General features: G+C 45.7%; 2 protein-coding genes across 2 annotated transcripts; one reads left to right on the top strand and one right to left on the bottom strand.

Moving 5' to 3' along the window:
* The first annotated feature begins 474 nt into the window (after nucleotides 1-474).
* On the top strand, nucleotides 475-1,979 carry LOC135374209 (uncharacterized). The gene is made up of 2 exons (XM_064607205.1): nucleotides 475-485; nucleotides 821-1,979. The coding sequence occupies exons 1-2, from the start codon at nucleotides 475-477 to the stop codon at nucleotides 1,977-1,979; spliced, it is 1,170 nt and encodes a 389-aa protein (XP_064463275.1).
* A 1,870-nt stretch (nucleotides 1,980-3,849) lies between these two features.
* Nucleotides 3,850-4,869, bottom strand: LOC135374208 (uncharacterized). The gene is made up of 3 exons (XM_064607204.1): nucleotides 4,664-4,869; nucleotides 3,948-4,134; nucleotides 3,850-3,873 (listed from the first exon to the last, which is right to left on the bottom strand). The coding sequence occupies exons 1-3, from the start codon at nucleotides 4,867-4,869 to the stop codon at nucleotides 3,850-3,852; spliced, it is 417 nt and encodes a 138-aa protein (XP_064463274.1).
* Between the last annotated feature and the right edge of the window lie 17,929 nt (nucleotides 4,870-22,798).

Below are 22,798 nucleotides of genomic sequence, written 5' to 3'. Positions count from 1 at the left end.
GGTGCCGTGTACGTTCCTTAGACATCCAACTTTTCTAACGTACTTTCTGTACGTACGATGGACATCGATGAGATGAGATGCTTTTGGATGTAGACGTTTGGATTTTCCTTTTACATCCGATAGATGTTTGTGGTGTACTGGGCGCCACATACCTGTCTTCCAACCGTTACTTCGTTACTCTTGTGATGGTCACCTGATGACTCACCAATTCTTCGTAAACAGATCGGAGAAGAGCAAACCAACAATCTTACCCCACATCAACAAATAAGAGGTGAGCCGGAACTGTATACACCCTTTTCGAAAATCAGCGCCATCTATCGCCGCGCGTCGGAAGCCCCTAGCGGCGGCCATGATGCAGTCGAAGCGGCTAGTGTCATACTGTTTCGCGTGGGCGGCGTCGACTGCTGCTGTTGTTCCGCATGCCGTACCACTGTTGCGTTCCCGTTTGCCGACAGCGTGGCTACGTCGACGAACATGGACAAAAGGTATGTACAGAAATAGGGTTTACAACTCTTCATCTGTTACAAACGCCGCCGTAAACATCAATCGGATAGTTTCGATTTCTTGTTGCACGTAGTAACGTCGAAAGGTGGACTGATTTCCTTTCTTCTTTTTAGTATTTCGTACTCAGCAGATAACCTAAACGTAGTCACACATTGCAACGGCACTTGTCTCGCGAAAATATTAAGTGGTAGTAATGACAGCGTGATAAAACACGCGCACTCGTTTAGCGCTTGCTACACGTGAGCGCGTGTATTTGGTGCAGTTCGCTGGACGTTTTCATCACGCACTTCTCTTCTTTTAAGGTTTCCTTTCACAGATTTCCGGAGGACAGTCAGGTTCGTAAGCTGTGGATCGTCGCCATCAAGAGGGATCCGGGGAAGCATTTTCAAATTACGAAAAACACAAAGGTGTGTTCACTGCACTTTAAGGAGGACGATTTCCTCAGCAATGTTGCAAGCGGAATGGGGATACTACGGGATGGTGCGGTTCCATCCATCTTTGCTTTCAACAAGCCAAGGAGGGAGCGCAAGGCGCCAAAACCGAGAACAACTATGGCAAGTCCCGAGTATCCACTGTGCTCTATCGAAAACTTTGAAAACACACTGGACGACACACATGACTCCTCACTAGTCGAAGCTTGTTCATGTGGCAACCAAGAAGAGCTTCAGAAAGTTAAAGCAGAATTGACTGAGCGCGACAGAGAGATCAGAAAGCTTCACCGAGAAGTGGAAGAAGCACGAGCAGAGATAAAGGAGAAAAACGCCACCATATTTAGACTAGAAGCAGAGCTCAGCAGTGCCAAGCAGGAAAGCGCTCATTTGCAGGACCTGTGTCCTCCTTTCTCTGTCAACAAATTTACGAGCAGTGCAGACGACATAAGCTTCTATACTGGCCTCCCAAGTTATGCACATTTTAACGCACTTCACAGTTATTTGGATCCCGGAATCGACGGAAACAACATGAAGTGGCACGGTTCTAAAGGACAAGCCGGTGATGTCTCACGGGGCCGCAAGCGAAAACTAAGCACAGAGAATCAGTTATTTCTTGTCCTCGTGAAGCTTCGGCTCGGACTCTTCCACAGACACCTAGGACATTTGTTCAGCATTTCCATAGGCACAGTGTCCAGAACACTGACCACCTGGATCGATTTCATGTATGTGAAGCTTGGCAAGCTACCGATCTGGGCACCCAGAAGTGTGATTGATGCCACCATGCCTCCACAGTTCAAAGCTAAATACCCCTCGACTAGGGTTATTATCGACGCCACAGAAATCCGATGTGAGGTTCATAGCTCACTTGCACTACAGTCTGCAACCTATTCGCAGTATAAATCGACAAATACCTTCAAGGGACTTGTTGGAATTGCACCTGATGGACGGCTCACGTTTGTCTCAGAACTGTTTACAGGCTGTGTGTCAGACAGAGAGATAGTCGTCAAAAAATGGGTTTCTGGACCTAGAGTTTGCCGCAGGTGACTCTGTGATGGCAGATAAAGGTTTTAAAATAGCAGACCTGCTAGAGAAGAGAGGCGTAGGCTTAAATATCCCGCCCTTCCTTAGAAGTCGACAGTTCAGTGCACAGGAGACATTGGAAACTCAGAAAATTGAAGCTTTGCGGATACACGTGGAAAGACGGATACAGAGAATCAAGACAAACCACATATTTGACAGATGCCTACCAATATCTCTAGGACCCATCGCAAACCAGATATGGACAGTTTATGCCATTTTGTCTAACCTCCAAAGCCCACTGATCAAGGACATTGAATAGCTGAGCTACCAGTGAGACACCAGAAGTACAAAGCCCAGTACACCTCATGTGTGGCATATTCCTGTGTGCATATTTAAAAATGTATATATTTATTTACAACTACTTATTCAGGCTATTTATTCTCTCTTGCATGGATGAAAGGCAACTAATGTAACCAAAATGGCTTAAAGTATTAAAATCAAACACTGCTTCAAGTTTTAAAAGTTTATTAATACATAACAAAAGTTTGTTCTAGCGCTGCTATCTATCAACATCTTATCTTATCATCCTACCTTTCAACAAGCACATTACAAATATGGTGTAAGCCTATGAACATTCCTGCCTTGCAAAATATGGTAGGGCATCACTGAAATAAAACGTTGTGAGCTTCGCCTTCATATCACCCCATTCCTGTTCATCATATCTGATCCTTTCCACGGTCAGAAATCCGGGCCCATACATCACAAAGTCTGCCCACTGCAAACCTGTTAGTCCCATTTGGCCAATAACCTGGGCATAATAGTCGTGGTCCCTTCTAAGCTGGGGGTGCTCGTTGTTGAATGTCATATAAAATCTTTGCTCCTTAAGTAGTTCCCCTGGTGTGTCACGGAGTGAATAGGGGCACTTAACTTCCAGCACGCCGTGTGGGCTCCTCTCGGTGGGATCAAAGACAATCCTATCCGGTGTAGCACCGAGCCATGGAGTTGCAGGGTCGACAAACAGTCCACAGGATAATATAGCAACGTCATGGCCAACTGAGCACATGACTTGTCTGTAACGCTGGACAGCCGCGGCCTCATTGCTGATGCCATATCTGTAACATCAAATGACCCATGTAGTGACGCAGGTGCTGCATTGTGAATGCACTAATGCCTGCTGGCACAGATACAATGATATTACCATCAATTTTACCATCTCCTAGTGAATTTTTTTAACAAGGCAGGAAGGTATTCAGATCTAAAAGTCGCTCCACAACCAAAGAAACAATGCCACTTTTAAAGATAGGGACGTATAGAGTGAGACTGCAGAGGGTTTTATGTGTTGAACGACGTACTGGACAGCACGAACTCTGGAGAGATCCTTTCGTCTGAAAAGGTTATCCAGGCCTCGTCTTGTCCATGTTGTTCGTTTCAAGATGGTGCCAAAATTTGATGCTGTCACCCGGTGATTCCTGGCTTCATTCCATGTTGCGCTGGTACTCTGCTGCCGTGAGTTCTTTTCTAGGTCCCTTGCAGCACTCGGTGTCAAGCACAGCGGCTGCAAATATATGCAACAACATGAATAACGACAGCATGGTAATAAACCCTGCTGGGTAAGATGAACGTAAAGTGAGGTGACCTTACCATCAGAATGGCTTGGTATGGCGTAGGGAGGCTATCAGGAACTTTCCAGTGATTGCTGTTCCTGTAAAAGGTGGCACTAAAGGCAACCTGAAGCTCACAGTGTGTCCCACAAAAATTTGGAGACAAGAAGGACTTGAACCCCGATGGCGTCAGTGATTGTTGGTACGTTAAAGGTGCCCCACAAAGAGACTGTCCAAACTTCGTTTCCTGGAACTCATGCCTTGCGTCAAGAAGAGAAGCAGCAAACCCTTTATCACCGTCGAGCAATGCAAGGGCTCTCCCAAATCGTTTTATAGCTTCGGTTTCCTCTTCCTTAGATTGTGCCTTCTTTCTTGCGTCGTAAAGTCGCACAGGGATCCTGTTCTCGTTTCCGTTTTCTTCTGGTCGCCTCCAGTCAACAGCCTGTACTGCAGAACCGTTAACAACTTGTTGCCTTGGCACTCGCCATTTTTGTGGTAAATCTGTGCAGGAAAGCTCAGCCGGCGCCTCTTTAAAACCTTTCAGCTGCAGCAGTGCCAAAAATCGCAGTGAACCAAGGCTGTGGTTACATGCACGTTTTGCTATAGGGCATCCACAACTGCTATCTATAACAACGCCGGTGCTGTTGAGACAGATGAGAATTGTATATGGGTCGCTTCTCTTCTTCTGACTCCGGTAACATTTGCATGTCACATACAGCATGTTGTCCCTGCGGAACAAGCAGTACAAAATTATGTCTCCTCATCTATCACACTGAATCTCGAATGCTGAACATCATATTCCTTGAAACGATACTGTTTTAATGACGGTCGACGGCTAGTTGTTAAATGTTTCGCTGTATATCTAACGGCATGGTGGCATTTGGCAATATGGACTGGCACAGTGATAATCAAAATATAGCTGAGGAGCGGTGTGTGTATTTACAGACATTTAAGAACATCCAACTACACCTAAAAACATTTCAGACATCTTCAAGCGACAACTAAAGTTATAAATGGTTTGCGTCACAGCGCCGACGCACAGTGGCGTTCTTCTTTGCTTTCCTCGCTCTCTCTGATTGTTCCACACCAAAACTCTCTAAAACTTACGTTTCGTCCTTGTAGCAAGCCTTCAGCGTCGATGCAACAACGTAAGATTCCGTTGTGAACTTGTAGCTGCGGCGGTAATGTCGATTGGCTAGACTTTTCCTGGCGTGAAAGTCTTTTATGGCGTTGTCCTTCACGGTGGGCAAATGAGATATGTCATTTACCCAGCCCGTTGTCGGGTATGACACACGACAGTTGGGTTCTCCCATCCTTATTTACTAAAGAAAAGGAACGCAATGCACATACAGATAACCGCAGATAACGCTCAGATACCTCCGCCGCGGAGAACTGACTGCATCATGGCCGCTGTGAGTGAGTGTTGCCAGACCAATTTCTTATTTCGGAAAGGGGCTATATTACTGGAGTCAATATTCTAGCGCAATATGATTCGAGTCGATACGTGTTCCGAAACGATAATTATTAGAACGGAACTTGAGGTCTTCTCTACGAAAGCGGCCTTTCTAATAACCACCAGCTATATTATATATTGACAGAAATGAGCCGCACGACCACCTTCTAGAAATAGACGGGACGCATTTACCGAATTGAGAGCAGACTTGTACGCGTTAACGAATGCAATTAAGAACGGCCTACCCTAAAATAAGTAATAATAAGGAAAGGAAATTGACACGTTGGTTCGTTACTACTATCCCCATCAGTTACGACGCAACCGCGTGTATGATATCTCATTTGCGTCATGTGTTTGTGTGCGTGTATGCCTCACCTTTTTCATCGTCATCCCACTCATATATTATCCCACGTGCACTGAGGTTGTTACCGATATTATTGCGGTGAAACACATCATCTCATCGTCATTCATGTAGTCGTTGTTCGTTACTCGTTTACTGAAAAGCGAAAAGGAATGTGCTCTCGTTAGCAACGAGTTACTTTTCCGTGAGTGGTGCAAAAAGCTCTTTGCTGAAGCTTTGGTGAAGGCTCTTTTGACCTTTTGGACACAATAGGACTTCGATTCTTATTGTGAAGAAACTCATTATTTCATCCCCCACATCACCACCATCATTTGGGTAGAGTATCGCCCCTGCAATGAAACTCCCCATTCATCATCTTAAAATAAAGTTGTTGTTTAAATTTTTGAGCTGTAAATCAATGCGGTCGAGATAGGTGTGCTGAAGATAATCAGGCATACTGTTTTCGGAAGGCAAATACAGCATAAAAGTACTAAACTAACATATCGCATAACGCAGGTCAATGTGACGCTATATGATGAACAATCGCATATACTGACCAAGAGGGTGGACCTCCTCACTCTAGAACTCACACGCTGCTTTTGTTCGGTGTTAAAGCACGCGAAGCAACTGTGGCTATCACCGGCGCACCGACGTGAAGAGATGACAACATGAAAAAGTGGGTGCTAGAGGGATTAGTATGCGTCCTGGGCAGTCTTCGGGGGAACTGAAAAGTCTGCCGGAAAACTCTAGGAAAACCTGAGGCAGCACAGCCGGTGGTAGGATTCAAACCAACCACCATGAGGTGGTGGGTTCATGTCAGACATTGCATGACTATCGGGAACCACTCGCCTCAACATCAAGGTCAGACACCGCGAAGCCAATTGATAACGTTTTTGCAGGTGCATACAAACAACGTCCTCATCAATGTCGCCTTGCAAAGTCACGAAGACCACGACGTGGTTGTTCCAGAAGGCTCTATGTGGTCAGTGACATGAATATCGGGAACCCGCTGTCTCAACACCCAGGTTAGAAGGGCATGTGCGAAGCCATTTGATAACGTTTTTGCAAGGGCGTACAATGTCCTCATCAATGTCGCCTTGCAAAGTCACGAAGACCACGACGTGGTTGTTCCAGAAGGCTCTATGTGGTCAGTGACATGAATATCGGGAACCCGCTGTCTCAACATCCAGGTCAGAAGGGCATGTGCGAAGCCATTTGATAACGCTTTTGCAAGAGCATAAAATGTTCTCATCAATGTCGCCTTAGCAAAGTCACGAAGACCACGACGTGGTTGTTCCAGAAGGCTCTATGTGGTCAGTGACATGAATATAGGGAACCCGCTGACTCAACATCCAGGTTAGAAGGGCATGTGCGAAGCCATTTGATAACGTTTTTGCAAGAGCATAAAATGTTCTCATCAATGTCGCCTTAGCCAAGTCACGAAGACCACGACGTGGGTGTTCCAGAAGGCTCTATGTGGTCAGTGACATGAATATAGGGAACCCTCTGACTCAACATCCAGGTCAGAAGGGCATGTGCGAAGCCATTTGGTAACGTTTTTGCAAGATCATAAAATGTTCTCATTAATGTCGCCTTAGCAAAGTCACGAAGACCACGACGTGGTTGTTCCAGAAGGCTCTATGTGGTCAGTGACATGAATATTGGGAACCCGCTGTCTCAACACCCAGGTTAGAAGGGCATGTGCGAAGCCATTTGATAACGTTTTTGCAAGGGCGTACAATGTCCTCATCAATGTCGCCTTGCAAAGTCACGAAGACCACGACGTGGTTCTTCCAGAAGGCTCTATGTGGTCAGTGACATGCATATCGGGAACCCGCTGTCTCAACATCCAGGTCAGAAGGGCATGTGCGAAGCCATTTGATAACGTTTTTGCAAGAGCATAAAATGTTCTGATCAATGTCGCCTTAGCAAAGTCACGAAGACCACGACGTGGTTGTTCCAGAAGGCTCTATGTGGTCAGTGACATGAATATAGGGAACCCGCTGACTCAACATCCAGGTCAGAAGGGCATGTGCGAAGCCATTTGATAACTTTTTTGCAAGGGCACACAATGTCCTCATCAATGTCGCCTTAGCAAAGTCACGAACACCACGACGTGGTTGTTCCAGAAGGCTCTATGTGGTCAGTGACAGGGATATCAGGAACCCGCTGACTCAACATCCAGGTCAGAAGGGCATGTGCGAAGCCATTTTATAACGTTTTCGCAAGAGCATACAATGAATGTCCTCATCAATGTCGCCTTAGCAAAGTCACGAAGAGCACGACGTAGTTGTTCCAGAAGGCTCTATGTGGTCAGTGACATGAATATTGAGTCACGCTGACTCAACATCCACCACACGCACGTCGCCGAGTTTCCTTGGTCGGAGGAAAAATCCCGGACCCCTCACATGCACCGAGAACCTCATGCACCACGAGATCTCGACCCTTACCGACTCAAGTAACCTCCGGCATGTGTGTGCCTTAAACCACTAGGCTACCCAAGCACCAAACACGCTTGCTCAAATTGCGAGTTTTCTGAAAAAAAACGATGACAGTGTTTTGAGTTTCAAAATGAATTTGTCAGGAAAGGATTTGGTGCCACATTGTAAAGAATACAGACACAAGGAGAACCACAGTTTACACAACATGCCTGTCTAGCGTGCAAATTTGTTAGGCGACCTTTCGGAAAATGCGTTAGCTGTCGGAGCCATGAAATCAACGCCAAGTAGCTCTCTTCGAAAACGCATCCGAAATTGTTTCTAGTTCGGCAGATCTATGATTCTTCGAAGTGGTCTAGTATAGAATTTATCGTGCAAGTGATCCGTGCTTCGCATCCCAGACGGGACAATTATAAATTATCTGGAGGTATTGAAGTTTTCTTCTAAGATATATCTCACTGATGACGAAACATGCAAATATCCCCTGCTTCTCGCATCTGTATAGTCTACAGCTTGAACGTCCATGCTCAGTATGGGATTTCCTGGCTAGACACGCTCTTGCAGTTCTTCTCAGCTAATGTTACCCGAGATTTAGAAACCATCGCAAGCAATGCTCGTACAGAACCTGTTATGGAGAATAATTATTCGCTAGGGCTTATCAGATGCCCGTAAGAAAGAAGGTACCCTTAGAATGTGATAAAGAACGGATTTCTTTCTACGCTAGATCTGTGTCGACTAAAAACTCTTGCAATTGCAGGCAACGCTCTTTGCCGTAGCCAAATACTTTTTCTATAGTGCACTAGCTGTCGAGTTTTTAAATTTTCACTACGTCTGGAGCCTGAGGTCACCTGAAGTCTCCTGAACATATCTGGAGTCATGTGAAGACGTGTGGTGTCATGTGAAATTACCTAAAGTCACCTGAAGCCACCTTAGGATGTCAGGAGCCTCCTGAATTTACTCGAAGTCACTTGGAGTGAGCTGGAGTCACCCTGAAGAAGTCTGGGTTCACCTTCGTACGTGTGCAGTCACCTGTAGTCACCCGAAATCACCTCAGGACGTCTAAAGTCACTTGAAATCGCACGTAGATGTCTCATCTCACCGGCAGTCACATGATGTCATTTCGAGTCACCTGAGGACGTCTGGTGTCATACGATGACGTCGGCAGTAAATTCAAGTTACCTGAAGACGTTATGAGTCACCTAAAGTTACGTGAAGTCGCCGTAAGACGTCTGGAGCCAACTGAGGTCACGTGAGGACGTCTGAAGTTTTTTGAAGTCACCTGAAGGTGACTGAGGGCACTTAAAGGCATCTGGAGTCACCTAAGGCCTTCTGAAGACAGCTGTAGATGTCATGAGTGAGCTAAAGGTACTCGAAGTACCTTACGTAAAGACAGCTGGGGGTCCCTTGACGTCGGCTCTAGTCACCGCAACACGTCAGGGGCCAACTGATAGACATTCGGAGTCAGCTGAAGTTATGTGAAGACGTCTGCAGTCGACTGAAGTCACTTGAAGTCACTTGAAGTCACCTGAAGCCACCTGAAGTTGTCTGGAGTCACCTAAAGTTAATCGAGCACACATGACGCGACTTGTCGAGATCCTGGGCAGGTTGAACCAGAAAGGACCTTGCCCTCGTGCACATTTCTCCGTTTTACACCCGATATCTCCCAACGCTCATTGCCATAGCCTAATATTTTTTTACATTCTGCTGACTGTCGTGTTTCTTATTTTTCACTATGATGTTATACGTTAAGTCCCTTTGAGTCAAAGTGTATCAGTATGCTCTGGTGCATATGCCTATCGAACTCCTGGTATGATAATCGAGATATGCAAAATTGACCTTCTTTGAAGATCGAGGGTTCAAATCCCGCACGAGACGGAATTTTTTCCAACAAAAATTAATGTAAATTTTCTTGTTTTCTCCTAATGATTTTCTTCTGAGAAGGACCCCGGTTTAATCGAAGTCTCAGTACTGCCTCCTGAACATTCAGTCTGTGCTTGTTCAGACTCAAAACTACTGGTATCGGTTTGAAATAGGGTTCAAAACATGGCTTGGGACTGGCAACTAACTAGCTAGTACCACACGCACGTCGCCGAGTTTCCTTGGTCGGAGGGGAAATCCCTGACCCCTTACATGCACCGAGAACCTAATGCACCACGAGATCTCGACCCTTACCGACTCAAGTAACCTCTGGCATGTGTGTGCCTTAAACCACTAGGCTACCCAAGCACCAAACACGCTTGCTCAAATTGGGAGTTTTCTGAAAGAAACGATGACAGTGCTTTGAGTGTCAAAATGGATCTGTCAGGAAAGGATTTGGTGCCACATTGTAAAGAATACAGACACAAGGAGAACCACAGTTTACACAACATGCCTGTCTAGCGTGCAAATTTCTTAGGCGACCTTTCGGAAAATGCGTTAGCTGTCGGGGCCATGAAATCAACGCCAAGTAGCTCTCTTCGAAAACGCATCGGAAATTGTTTCTAGTTCGGCAGATCTATGATTCTTCGAAGTGGTCTAGTATAGAATTTATCGTGCAAGTGATCCGTGCTTCGCATCCCAAACGGGACAATTATAAATTATGTGGAAGTATTGAAGTTTTCTTCTAAGATATATCTCACTGATGACGAAACATGCAAATATCCCCTGCTTCTCGCATCTGTATAGTCTACAGCTTGAACGTCCATGCCCAGTATGGGATTTCCTGGCTAGACACGCTCTTGCAGTTCTTCTCAGCTAATGTTACCCGAGATTTAGAAACCATCGCAAGCAATGCTCGTACAGAACCTGTTATGGAGAATAATTATTCGCTAGGGCTTATCAGATGCCCGTAAGAAAGAAGGTACCCTTAGAATGTGATAAAGAACGGATTTCTTTCTACGCTAGATCTGTGTCGACTAAAAACTCTTCCAATTGCGGGCAACGCTCTTTGCCGTAGCCAAATACTTTTTCTATGGTGCACTAGCTGTCGAGTTTTTAAGTTTTCACTACGTCTGGAGCCTGAAGTCACCTGAACATATCTGGAGTCATGTGAAGAAGTCTGGTGTCATGTGAAATTACCTAAAGTCACCTGAAGCCACCTTAGGATGTCAGGAGCCTCCTGAATTTACTCGAAGTTACTTGGAGTGAGCTGGAGTCACCCTGAAGAAGTCTGGGTTCACCTTCGTACGTGTGCAGTCACCTGTAGTCACCCGAAATCACCTCAGGACGTCTAAAGTCACTTGAAATCGCACGTAGATGTCTCATCTCACCGGCAGTCACATGATGTCATTTCGAGTCGCCTGAGGACGTCTGGTGTCATACGATGACGTCGGCAGTAACTTCAAGTTACCTGAAGACGTTATGAGTCACCTAAAGTTATGTGAAGTCGCCGTAAGACGTCTGGAGCCAACTGAGGTCACGTGAGGACGTCTGAAGTTTTTTGAAGTCACCTGAAGGTGACTGAGGGCACTTAAAGGCATCTGGAGTCACCTAAGGTCTTCTGAAGACAGCTGTAGATGTCATGAGTGAGCTACAGGTACTCGAAGTACCTTACTTAAAGACAGCTGGGGGTCCCTTGACGTCGGCTCTAGTCACCGGAACACGTCAGGGGCCAACTGATATACGTCCGGAGTCAGCTGAAGTTATGTGAAGACGTCTGCAGTCGACTGAAGTCTCTTGAAGTCACCTGAAGACGTCTGGGTCATCTGAAGTCACCTGAAGCCACCTGAAGTTGTCTGGAGTCACCTAAAGTTAATCGAGCACACATGACGCCACTTGTCGAGATCCTGGGTAGGTTGATCCAGAAATGACCTTGCCCTCGTGCACATTTCTCCGTTTTACACCCGATATCTCCCAACGCTCATTGCCATAGCCTAATATTTTTTTTTACATTCCGCTGACTGTCGTGTTTCTTATTTTTCACTATGATGTTATACGTTAAGTCCCTTTCAGGCAAAGTGTATCAGCGTGCTCTGGTGCATATGCCTATCGAACTCCTGGTATGATAATCGAGATATGCAAAATTGACCTTCTTTGAAGATCGAGTGTTCAAATCCCCCACGAGACGGTATTTTTTCCAACAAAAATTAATGTAAATTTTCTTGCTTTCTCCTAATGATTTTCTTCTGAGAAGGACCCCGGTTTAATCGAAGTCTCGGTACTGCCTCCTGAACATTCAGTCTGTGCTTGTTCAGACTCAAAACTACTGGTATCGGTTTGAAATAGGGTTCAAAACATGGCTTGGGAGTGGCAACTAACTAGCTAGTACCACACGCACGTCGCCGAGTTTCCTTGGTCGGAGGGGAAATCCCGGACCCCTTACATGCACCGAGAACCTCATGCACCACGAGATCTCGACCCTTACCGACTCAAATAACCTCTGGCATGTGTGTGCCTCAAACCACTAGGCTACCCAAGCACCAAACACGCTTGCTCAAATTGGGAGTTTTCTGAAAGAAGCGATGACAGTGTTTTGAGTGTCAAAATGGATCTGTCAGGAAAGGATTTGGTGCCACATTGTAAAGAATACAGACACAAGGAGAACCACAGTTTACACAACATGCCTGTCTAGCGTGCAAATTTCTTAGGCAACCTTTCGGAAAATGCGTTAGCTGTCGGGGCCATGAAATCAACGCCAAGTAGCTCTCTTCGAAAACGCATCGGAAATTGTTTCTAGTTCGGCAGATCTATGATTCTTCGAAGTGGTCTAGTATAGAATTTATCGTGCAAGTGATCCGTGCTTCGCATCCCAAACGGGACAATTATAAATTATGTGGAAGTATTGAAGTTTTCTTCTAAGATATATCTCACTGATGACGAAACATGCAAATATCCCCTGCTTCTCGCATCTGTATAGTCTACAGCTTGAACGTCCATGCCCAGTATGGGATTTCCTGGCTAGACACGCTCTTGCAGTTCTTCTCAGCTAATGTTACCCGAGATTTAGAAACCATCGCAAGCAATGCTCGTACAGAACCTGTTATGGAGAATAATTATTCGCTAGGGCTTATCAGATGCCCGTAAGAAAGAAGGTACCCTTAGAATGTGATAAAGAACGGATTTCTTTCTACGCTAGATCTGTGTCGACTAAAAACTCTTACAATTGCGGGCAACGCTCTTTGCCGTAGCCAAATACTTTTTCTATGGTGCACTAGCTGTCGAGTTTTTAAGTTTTCACTACGTCTGGAGCCTGAAGTCACCTGAACATATCTGGAGTCATGTGAAGAAGTCTGGTGTCATGTGAAATTACCTAAAGTCACCTGAAGCCACCTTAGGATGTCAGGAGCCTCCTGAATTTACTCGAAGTTACTTGGAGTGAGCTGGAGTCACCCTGAAGAAGTCTGGGTTCACCTTCGTACGTGTGCAGTCACCTGTAGTCACCCGAAATCACCTCAGGACGTCTAAAGTCACTTGAAATCGCACGTAGATGTCTCATCTCACCGGCAGTCACATGATGTCATTTCGAGTCACCTGAGGACGTCTGGTGTCATACCATGACGTCGGCAGTAACTTCAAGTTACCTGAAGACGTTATGAGTCACCTAAAGTTATGTGAAGTCGCCATAAGACGTCTGGAGCCAACTGAGGTCACGTGAGGACGTCTGAAGTTTTTTGAAGTCACCTGAAGGTGACTGAGGGCACTTAAAGGCATCTGGAGTCACCTAAGGTCTTCTGAAGACAGCTGTAGATGTCATGAGTGAGCTACAGGTACTCGAAGTACCTTACTTAAAGACAGCTGGGGGTCCCTTGACGTCGGCTCTAGTCACCGGAACACGTCAGGGGCCAACTGATATACGTCCGGAGTCAGCTGAAGTTATGTGAAGACGTCTGCAGTCGACTGAAGTCTCTTGAAGTCACCTGAAGACGTCTGGGTCATCTGAAGTCACCTGAAGCCACCTGAAGTTGTCTGGAGTCACCTAAAGTTAATCGAGCACACATGACGCCACTTGTCGAGATCCTGGATAGGTTGATCCAGAAATGACCTTGCCCTCGTGCACATTTCTCCGTTTTACACCCGATATCTCCCAACGCTCATTGCCATAGCCTAATATTTTTTTTACATTCCGCTGACTGTCGTGTTTCTTATTTTTCACTATGATGTTATACGTTAAGTCCCTTTCAGGCAAAGTGTATCAGCATGCTCTGGTGCATATGCCTATCGAACTCCTGGTATGATAATCGAGATATGCAAAATTGACCTTCTTTGAAGATCGAGTGTTCAAATCCCCCACGAGACGGAATTTTTTCCAACAAAAATTAATGTAAATTTTCTTGCTTTCTCCTAATGAGTTTCTTCTGAGAAGGACCCCGGTTTAATCGAAGTCTCGGTACTGCCTCCTGAACATTCAGTCTGTGCTTGTTCAGACTCAAAACTACTGGTATCGGTTTGAAATAGGGTTCAAAACATGGCTTGGGAGTGGCAACTAACTAGCTAGTACCACACGCACGTCGCCGAGTTTCCTTGGTCGGAGGGGATATCCCGGACCCCTTACATGCACCGAGAACCTCATGCACCACGAGATCTCGACCCTTACCGACTCAAATAACCTCTGGCATGTGTGTGCCTTAAACCACTAGGCTACCCAAGCACCAAACACGCTTGCTCAAATTGGGAGTTTTCTGAAAGAAACGATGACAGTGTTCTGAGTGTCAAAATGGATCTGTCAGGAAAGGATTTGGTGCCACATTGTAAAGAATACAGACACAAGGAGAACCACAGTTTACACAACATGCCTGTCTAGCGTGCAAATTTGTTAGGCGACCTTTCGGAAAATGCGTTAGCTGTCGGAGCCATGAAATCAACGCCAAGTAGCTCTCTTCGAAAACGCATCCGAAATTGTTTCTAGTTCGGCAGATCTATGATTCTTCGAAGTGGTCTAGTATAGAATTTATCGTGCAAGTGATCCGTGCTTCGCATCCCAGACGGGACAATTATAAATTATGTGGGGGTATTGAAGTTTTCTTCTAAGATATCTCACTGATGACGAAACATGCAAATATCCCCTGCTTCTCGCATCTGTATAGTCTACAGCTTGAACGTCCATGCTCAGTATGGGATTTCCTGGCTAGACACGCTCTTGCAGTTCTTCTCAGCTAATGTTACCCGAAATTTAGAAACCATCGCAAGCAATGCTCGTACAGAAGCTGTTATGGAGAATAATTATTCGCTAGGGCTTATCAGATGCCCGTAAGAAAGAAGGTACCCTTAGAATGTGATAAAGAACGGATTTCTTCCTACGCTAGATCTGTGTCGACTAAAAACTCTTCCAATTGCAGGCAACGCTCTTTGCCGTAGCCAAATACTTTTTCTATGGTGCACTAGCTGTCGAGTTTTTAAGTTTTCACTACCTCTGGAGCCTGAGGTCACCTGAAGTCACCTGGTATTATCTGGAGTCATGTGAAGAAGTCTGGTGTCATGTGAAATTACCTAAAGTCACCTGAAGCCACCTTAGGATGTCAGGAGCCTCCTGAATTTACTCGAAGTCACTTGGAGTGAGCTGGAGTCACCCTGAAGAAGTCTGGGTTCACCTTCGTACGTGTGCAGTCACCTGTAGTCACCCGAAATCACCTCAGGACGTCTAAAGTCACTTGAAATCGCACGTAGATGTCTCATCTCACCGGCAGTCACATGATGTCATTTCGAGACACCTGAGGACGTCTGGTGTCATACGATGACGTCGGCAGTAACTTCAAGTTACCTGAAGACGTTGTGAGTCACCTAAAGTTATGTGAAGTCGCCGTAAGACGTCTGGAGCCAACTGAGGTCACGTGAGGACGTCTGAAGTTTTTTGAAGTCACCTGAAGGTGACTGAGGGCACTTAAAGGCATCTGGAGTCACCTAAGGTCTTCTGAAGACAGCTGTAGATGTCATGAGTGAGCTACAGGTACTCGAAGTACCTTACTTAAAGACAGCTGGGGGTCCCTTGACGTCGGCTCTAGTCACCGCAACACGTCAGGGGCCAACTGATATACGTCCGGAGTCAGCTGAAGTTATGTGAAGACGTCTGCAGTCGACTGAAGTCTCTTGAAGTCACCTGAAGACGTCTGGGTCATCTGAAGTCACCTGAAGCCACCTGAAGTTGTCTGGAGTCACCTAAAGTTAATCGAGCACACATGACGCCACTTGTCGATATCCTGGGTAGGTTGATCCAGAAATGACCTTGCCCTCGTGCACATTTCTCCGTTTTACACCCGATATCTCCCAACGCTCATTGCCATAGCCTAATATTTTTTTTACATTCCGCTGACTGTCGTGTTTCTTATTTTTCACTATGATGTTATACGTTAAGTCCCTTTCAGGCAAAGTGTATCAGCGTGCTCTGGTGCATATGCCTATCGAACTCCTGGTATGATAATCGAGATATGCAAAATTGACCTTCTTTGAAGATCGAGTGTTCAAATCCCCCACGAGACGGTATTTTTTCCAACAAAAATTAATGTAAATATTCTTGCTTTCTCCTAATGATTTTCTTCTGAGAAGGACCCCGGTTTAATCGAAGTCTCGGTACTGCCTCCTGAACATTCAGTCTGTGCTTGTTCAGACTCAAAACTACTGGTATCGGTTTGAAATAGGGTTCAAAACATGGCTTGGGAGTGGCAACTAACTAGCTAGTACCACACGCACGTCGCCGAGTTTCCTTGGTCGGAGGGGAAATCCCGGACCCCTTACATGCACCGAGAACCTCATGCACCACGAGATCTCGACCCTTACCGACTCAAATAACCTCTGGCATGTGTGTGCCTTAAACCACTAGGCTACCCAAGCACCAAACACGCTTGCTCAAATTGGGAGTTTTCTGAAAGAAACGATGACAGTGTTCTGAGTGTCAAAATGGATCTGTCAGGAAAGGATTTGGTGCCACATTGTAAAGAATACAGACACAAGGAGAACCACAGTTTACACAACATGCCTGTCTAGCGTGCAAATTTGTTAGGCGACCTTTCGGAAAATGCGTTAGCTGTCGGAGCCATGAAATCAACGCCAAGTAGCTCTCTTCGAAAACGCATCCGAAATTGTTTCTAGTTCGGCAGATCTATGATTCTTCGAAGTGGTCTAGTATAGAATTTATCGTGCAAGTGATCCGTGCTTCGCATCCCAGACGGGACAATTATAAATTATGTGGGGGTATTGAAGTTTTCTTCTAAGATATCTCACTGATGACGAAACATGCAAATATCCCCTGCTTCTCGCATCTGTATAGTCTACAGCTTGAACGTCCATGCTCAGTATGGGATTTCCTGGCTAGACACGCTCTTGCAGTTCTTCTCAGCTAATGTTACCCGAGATTTAGAAACCATCGCAAGCAATGCTCGTACAGAACCTGTTATGGAGAATAATTATTCGCTAGGGCTTATCAGATGCCCGTAAGAAAGAAGGTACCCTTAGAATGTGATAAAGAACGGATTTCTTCCTACGCTAGATCTGTGTCGACTAAAAACTCTTCCAATTGCAGGCAACGCTCTTTGCCGTAGCCAAATACTTTTTCTATGGTGCACTAGCTGTCGAGTTTTTAAGTTTTCACTACCTCTGGAGCCTGAGGTCACCTGAAGTCACCTGGTATTATCTGGAGTCATGTGAAGAAGTCTGGTGTCATGTGAAATTACCTAAAGTCACCTGAAGCCACCTTAGGATGTCAGGAGCCTCCTGAATTTACTCGAAGTCACTTGGAGTGAGCTGGAGTCACCCTGAAGAAGTCTGGGTTCACCTTCGTACGTGTGCAGTCACCTGTAGTCACCCGAAATCACCTCAGGACGTCTAAAGTCACTTGAAATCGCACGTAGATGTCTCATCTCACCGGCAGTCACATGATGTCATTTCGAGACACCTGAGGACGTCTGGTGTCATACGATGACGTCGGCAGTAACTTCAAGTTACCTGAAGACGTTGTGAGTCACCTAAAGTTATGTGAAGTCGCCGTAAGACGTCTGGAGCCAACTGAGGTCACGTGAGGACGTCTGAAGTTTTTTGAAGTCACCTGAAGGTGACTGAGGGCACTTAAAGGCATCTGGAGTCACCTAAGGTCTTCTGAAGACAGCTGTAGATGTCATGAGTGAGCTACAGGTACTCGAAGTACCTTACTTAAAGACAGCTGGGGGTCCCTTGACGTCGGCTCTAGTCACCGCAACACGTCAGGGGCCAACTGATATACGTCCGGAGTCAGCTGAAGTTATGTGAAGACGTCTGCAGTCGACTGAAGTCTCTTGAAGTCACCTGAAGACGTCTGGGTCATCTGAAGTCACCTGAAGCCACCTGAAGTTGTCTGGAGTCACCTAAAGTTAATCCAGCACACATGACGCCACTTGTCGAGATCCTGGGTAGGTTGATCCAGAAATGACCTTGCCCTCGTGCACATTTCTCCGTTTTACACCCGATATCTCCCAACGCTCATTGCCATAGCCTAATATTTTTTTTTACATTCCGCTGACTGTCGTGTTTCTTATTTTTCACTATGATGTTATACGTTAAGTCCCTTTCAGGCAAAGTGTATCAGCATGCTCTGGTGCATATGCCTATCGAACTCCTGGTATGATAATCGAGATATGCAAAATTGACCTTCTTTGAAGATCGAGCGTTCAAATCCCGCACGAGACGGAATTTTTTCCAACAAAAATTAATGTAAATTTTCTTGTTTTCTCCTAATGATTTTCTTCTAAGAAGGACCCCGGTTTAATCTAAGTCTCGGTACTGCCTCCTGAACATTCAGTCTGTGCTTGTTCAGACTCAAAACTACTAGTATCGGTTTGAAATAGGGTTCAAAACATGGCTTGGGAGTGGCAACTAACTAGCTAGTACCACACGCACGTCGCCGAGTTTCCTTGGTCGGAGGGGAAATCCCGGACCCCTTACATGCACCGAGAACCTCATGCACCACGAGATCTCGACCCTTACCGACTCAAATAACCTCTGGCATGTGTGTGCCTTAAACCACTAGGCTACCCAAGCACCAAACACGCTTGCTCAAATTGGGAGTTTTCTGAAAGAAACGATGACAGTGTTTTGAGTGTCAAAATGGATCTGTCAGGAAAGGATTTGGTGCCACATTGTAAAGAATACAGACACAAGGAGAACCACAGTTTACACAACATGCCTGTCTAGCGTGCAAATTTGTTAGGCGACCTTTCGGAAAATGCGTTAGCTGTCGGAGCCATGAAATCAACGCCAAGTAGCTCTCTTCGAAAACGCATCCGAAATTGTTTCTAGTTCGGCAGATCTATGATTCTTCGAAGTGGTCTAGTATAGAATTTATCGTGCAAGTGATCCGTGCTTCGCATCCCAGACGGGACAATTATAAATTATGTGGAGGTATTGAAGTTTTCTTCTAAGATATATCTCACTAATGACGAAACATGCAAATATCCCCTGCTTCTCGCATCTGTATAGTCTACAGCTTGAACGTCCATGCTCAGTATGGGATTTCCTGGCTAGACACGCTCTTGCACTTCTTCTCAGCTAATGTTACCCGAGATTTAGAAACCATCGCAAGCAATGCTCGTACAGAACCTGTTATGGAGAATAATTATTCGCTAGGGCTTATCAGATGCCCGTAAGAAAGAAGGTACCCTTAGAATGTGATAAAGAACGGATTTCTTTCTACGCTAGATCTGTGTCGACTAAAAACTCTTCCAATTGCAGGCAACGCTCTTTGCCGTAGCCAAATACTTTTTCTATGGTGCACTAGCTGTCGAGTTTCTAAGTTTTCACTACCTCTGGAGCATGAGGTCACCTGAAGTCACCTGAACATATCTGGAGTCATGTGAAGAAGTCGGGTGTCATGTGAAGTTACCTAAAGTCACCTGAGGCCACCTTAGGATGTCAGGAGCCTCCTGAATTTGCTCGAAGTCACTTGGAGTGAGCTGGAGTCACCCTGAAGAAGTCTGGGTTCACCTTCGTACGTGTGCAGTCACCTGTAGTCACCCGAAATCACCTCAGGACGTCTAAAGTCACTTGAAATCGCACGTAGATGTCTCATCTCACCGACAGTCACATGATGTCATTTCGAGTCACCTGGGGACGTCTGGTGTCATACGATGACGTCGGCAGTAACTTCAAGTTACCTGAAGACGTTATGTGTCACCTAAAGTTATGTGAAGTCGCCGTAAGACGTCTGGAGCCAACTGAGGTCACGTGAGGACGTCTGAAGTTTTTGAAGTCACCTGAAGGTGACTGAGGGCACTTAAAGGCATCTGGAGTCACCTAAGGTCTTCTGAAGACAGCTGTAGATGTCATTAGCGAGCTACAGGTACTCGAAGTACCTTACTTAAAGACAGCTGGGGGTCCCTTGACGTCGGCTATAGTCACCGCAACACGTCAGGGGCCAACTGATATACGTCCGGAGTCAGCTGAAGTTATGTGAAGACGTCTGCAGTCGACTGAAGTCACTTGAAGTCACCTGAAGACGTCTGGGTCATCTGAAGTCACCTGAAGCCACCTGAAGTTGTCTGGAGTCACCTAAAGTTAATCGAGCACACATGACGCCACTTGTCGAGATCCTGGGTAGGTTGATCCAGAAATGACCTTGCCCTCGTGCACATTTCTCCGTTTTACACCCGATATCTCCCAACGCTCATTGCCATAGCCTAATATTTTTTTTACATTCCGCTGACTGTCGTATTTCTTATTTTTCACTATGATGTTATACGTTAAGTCCCTTTCAGGCAAAGTGTATCAGCATGCTCTGGTGCATATGCCTATCGAACTCCTGGTATGATAATCGAGATATGCAAAATTGACCTTCTTTGAAGATCGAGGGTTCAAATCCCGCACGAGACGGAATTTTTTCCAACAAAAATAATGTAAATTTTCTTGTTTTCTCCTAATGATTTTCTTCTGAGAAGGACCCCGGTTTAATCGAAGTCTCGGTACTGCCTCCTGAACATTCAGTCTGTGCTTGTTCAGACTCAAAACTACTGGTATCGGTTTGAAATAGGGTTCAAAACATGGCTTGGGAGTGGCAACTAACTAGCTAGTACCACACGCACGTCGCCGAGTTTCCTTGGTCGGAGGGGAAATCCCGGACCCCTTACATGCACCAAGAACCTCATGCACCACGAGATCTCGACCCTTACCGACTCAAATAACCTCTGGCATGTGTGTGCCTTAAACCACTAGGCTACCCAAGCATTTTTTTTTCTTTTCCACCTTTTATTAACAAAACACACAAGTGCACACAACTACAGGTACGTCACACGGTCGCAACGCCGTGGGCTATTACAAAACGTCTAAAGAGGGAACTGAAGACCTTTTGAATTTGTACATACGATTTTACAAGTACGTAAGGGCATCAGACAATGTTTCTAACCAATCTGGCAGCTCTAAACATCGCATAAGGCACTTGCTCAAATTGGGAGTTTTCTGAAAGAAACGATGACAGTGTTTTGAGTGTCAAAATGGATCTGTCAGGAAAGGATTTGGTGCCACATTGTAAAGAATACAGACACAAGGAGAACCACAGTTTACACAACATGCCTGTCTAGCGTGCAAATTTGTTAGGCGACCTTTCGGAAAATGCGTTAGCTGTCGGAGCCATGAAATCAACGCCAAGTAGCTCTCTTCGAAAACGCATCCGAAATTGTTTCTAGTTCGGCAGATCTATGATTCTTCGAAGTGGTCTAGTATAGAATTTATCGTGCAAGTGATCCGTGCTTCGCATCCCAGACGGGACAATTATAAATTATGTGGGGGTATTGAAGTTTTCTTCTAAGATATCTCACTGATGACGAAACATGCAAATATCCCCTGCTTCTCGCATCTGTATAGTCTACAGCTTGAACGTCCATGCTCAGTATGGGATTTCCTGGCTAGACACGCTCTTGCAGTTCTTCTCAGCTAATGTTACCCGAGATTTAGAAACCATCGCAAGCAATGCTCGTACAGAAGCTGTTATGGAGAATAATTATTCGCTAGGGCTTATCAGATGCCCGTAAGAAAGAAGGTACCCTTAGAATGTGATAAAGAACGGATTTCTTCCTACGCTAGATCTGTGTCGACTAAAAACTCTTCCAATTGCAGGCAACGCTCTTTGCCGTAGCCAAATACTTTTTCTATGGTGCACTAGCTGTCGAGTTTTTAAGTTTTCACTACCTCTGGAGCCTGAGGTCACCTGAAGTCACCTGGTATTATCTGGAGTCATGTGAAGAAGTCTGGTGTCATGTGAAATTACCTAAAGTCACCTGAAGCCACCTTAGGATGTCAGGAGCCTCCTGAATTTACTCGAAGTCACTTGGAGTGAGCTGGAGTCACCCTGAAGAAGTCTGGGTTCACCTTCGTACGTGTGCAGTCACCTGTAGTCACCCGAAATCACCTCAGGACGTCTAAAGTCACTTGAAATCGCACTTAGATGTCTCATCTCACCGGCAGTCACATGATGTCATTTCGAGACACCTGAGGACGTCTGGTGTCATACGATGACGTCGGCAGTAACTTCAAGTTACCTGAAGACGTTGTGAGTCACCTAAAGTTATGTGAAGTCGCCGTAAGACGTCTGGAGCCAACTGAGGTCACGTGAGGACGTCTGAAGTTTTTTGAAGTCACCTGAAGGTGACTGAGGGCACTTAAAGGCATCTGGAGTCACCTAAGGTCTTCTGAAGACAGCTGTAGATGTCATGAGTGAGCTACAGGTACTCGAAGTACCTTACTTAAAGACAGCTGGGGGTCCCTTGACGTCGGCTCTAGTCACCGCAACACGTCAGGGGCCAACTGATATACGTCCGGAGTCAGTTGAAGTTATGTGAAGACGTCTGCAGTCGACTGAAGTCACTTGAAGTCACCTGAAGACGTCTGGGTCATCTGAAGTCACCTGAAGCCACCTGAAGTTGTCTGGAGTCACCTAAAGTTAATCGAGCACACATGACGCCACTTGTCGAGATCCTGGGTAGGTTGATCCAGAAATAACCTTGACCTCGTGCACATTTCTCCGTTTTACACCCGATATCTCCCAACGCCCATTGCCATAGCCTAATATTTTTTTTACATTCCGCTGACTGTCGTGTTTCTTATTTTTCACTATGATGTTATACGTTAAGTCCCTTTCAGGC

The sequence above is a fragment of the Ornithodoros turicata genome, unplaced genomic scaffold (genome assembly GCF_037126465.1).
Source record: "Ornithodoros turicata isolate Travis unplaced genomic scaffold, ASM3712646v1 Chromosome48, whole genome shotgun sequence".
Taxonomy (NCBI): domain Eukaryota; kingdom Metazoa; phylum Arthropoda; class Arachnida; order Ixodida; family Argasidae; genus Ornithodoros; species Ornithodoros turicata.
Note: the sequence above shows the minus strand (reverse complement) of the source record. Positions and strands in the feature narration are given on the sequence as shown.

What these genes read in the sequence shown, in the direction of transcription:
- LOC135374208 (XM_064607204.1), bottom strand. Translation starts at nt 4,869, where the DNA reads ATGGGAGAACCCAACTGTCGTGTGTCATACCCGACAACGGGCTGGGTA. An exon ending in GCTTGCTACAAGGACGAAAC is followed by an intron (nt 4,135 to 4,663) that starts GTAAGTTTTAGA and finishes ATGTAACCACAG; the next exon opens with CCTTGGTTCACTGCGATTTT. An exon ending in GAAACGAGAACAGGATCCCT is followed by an intron (nt 3,874 to 3,947) that starts GTGCGACTTTAC and finishes ACGATTTGGGAG; the next exon opens with AGCCCTTGCATTGCTCGACG.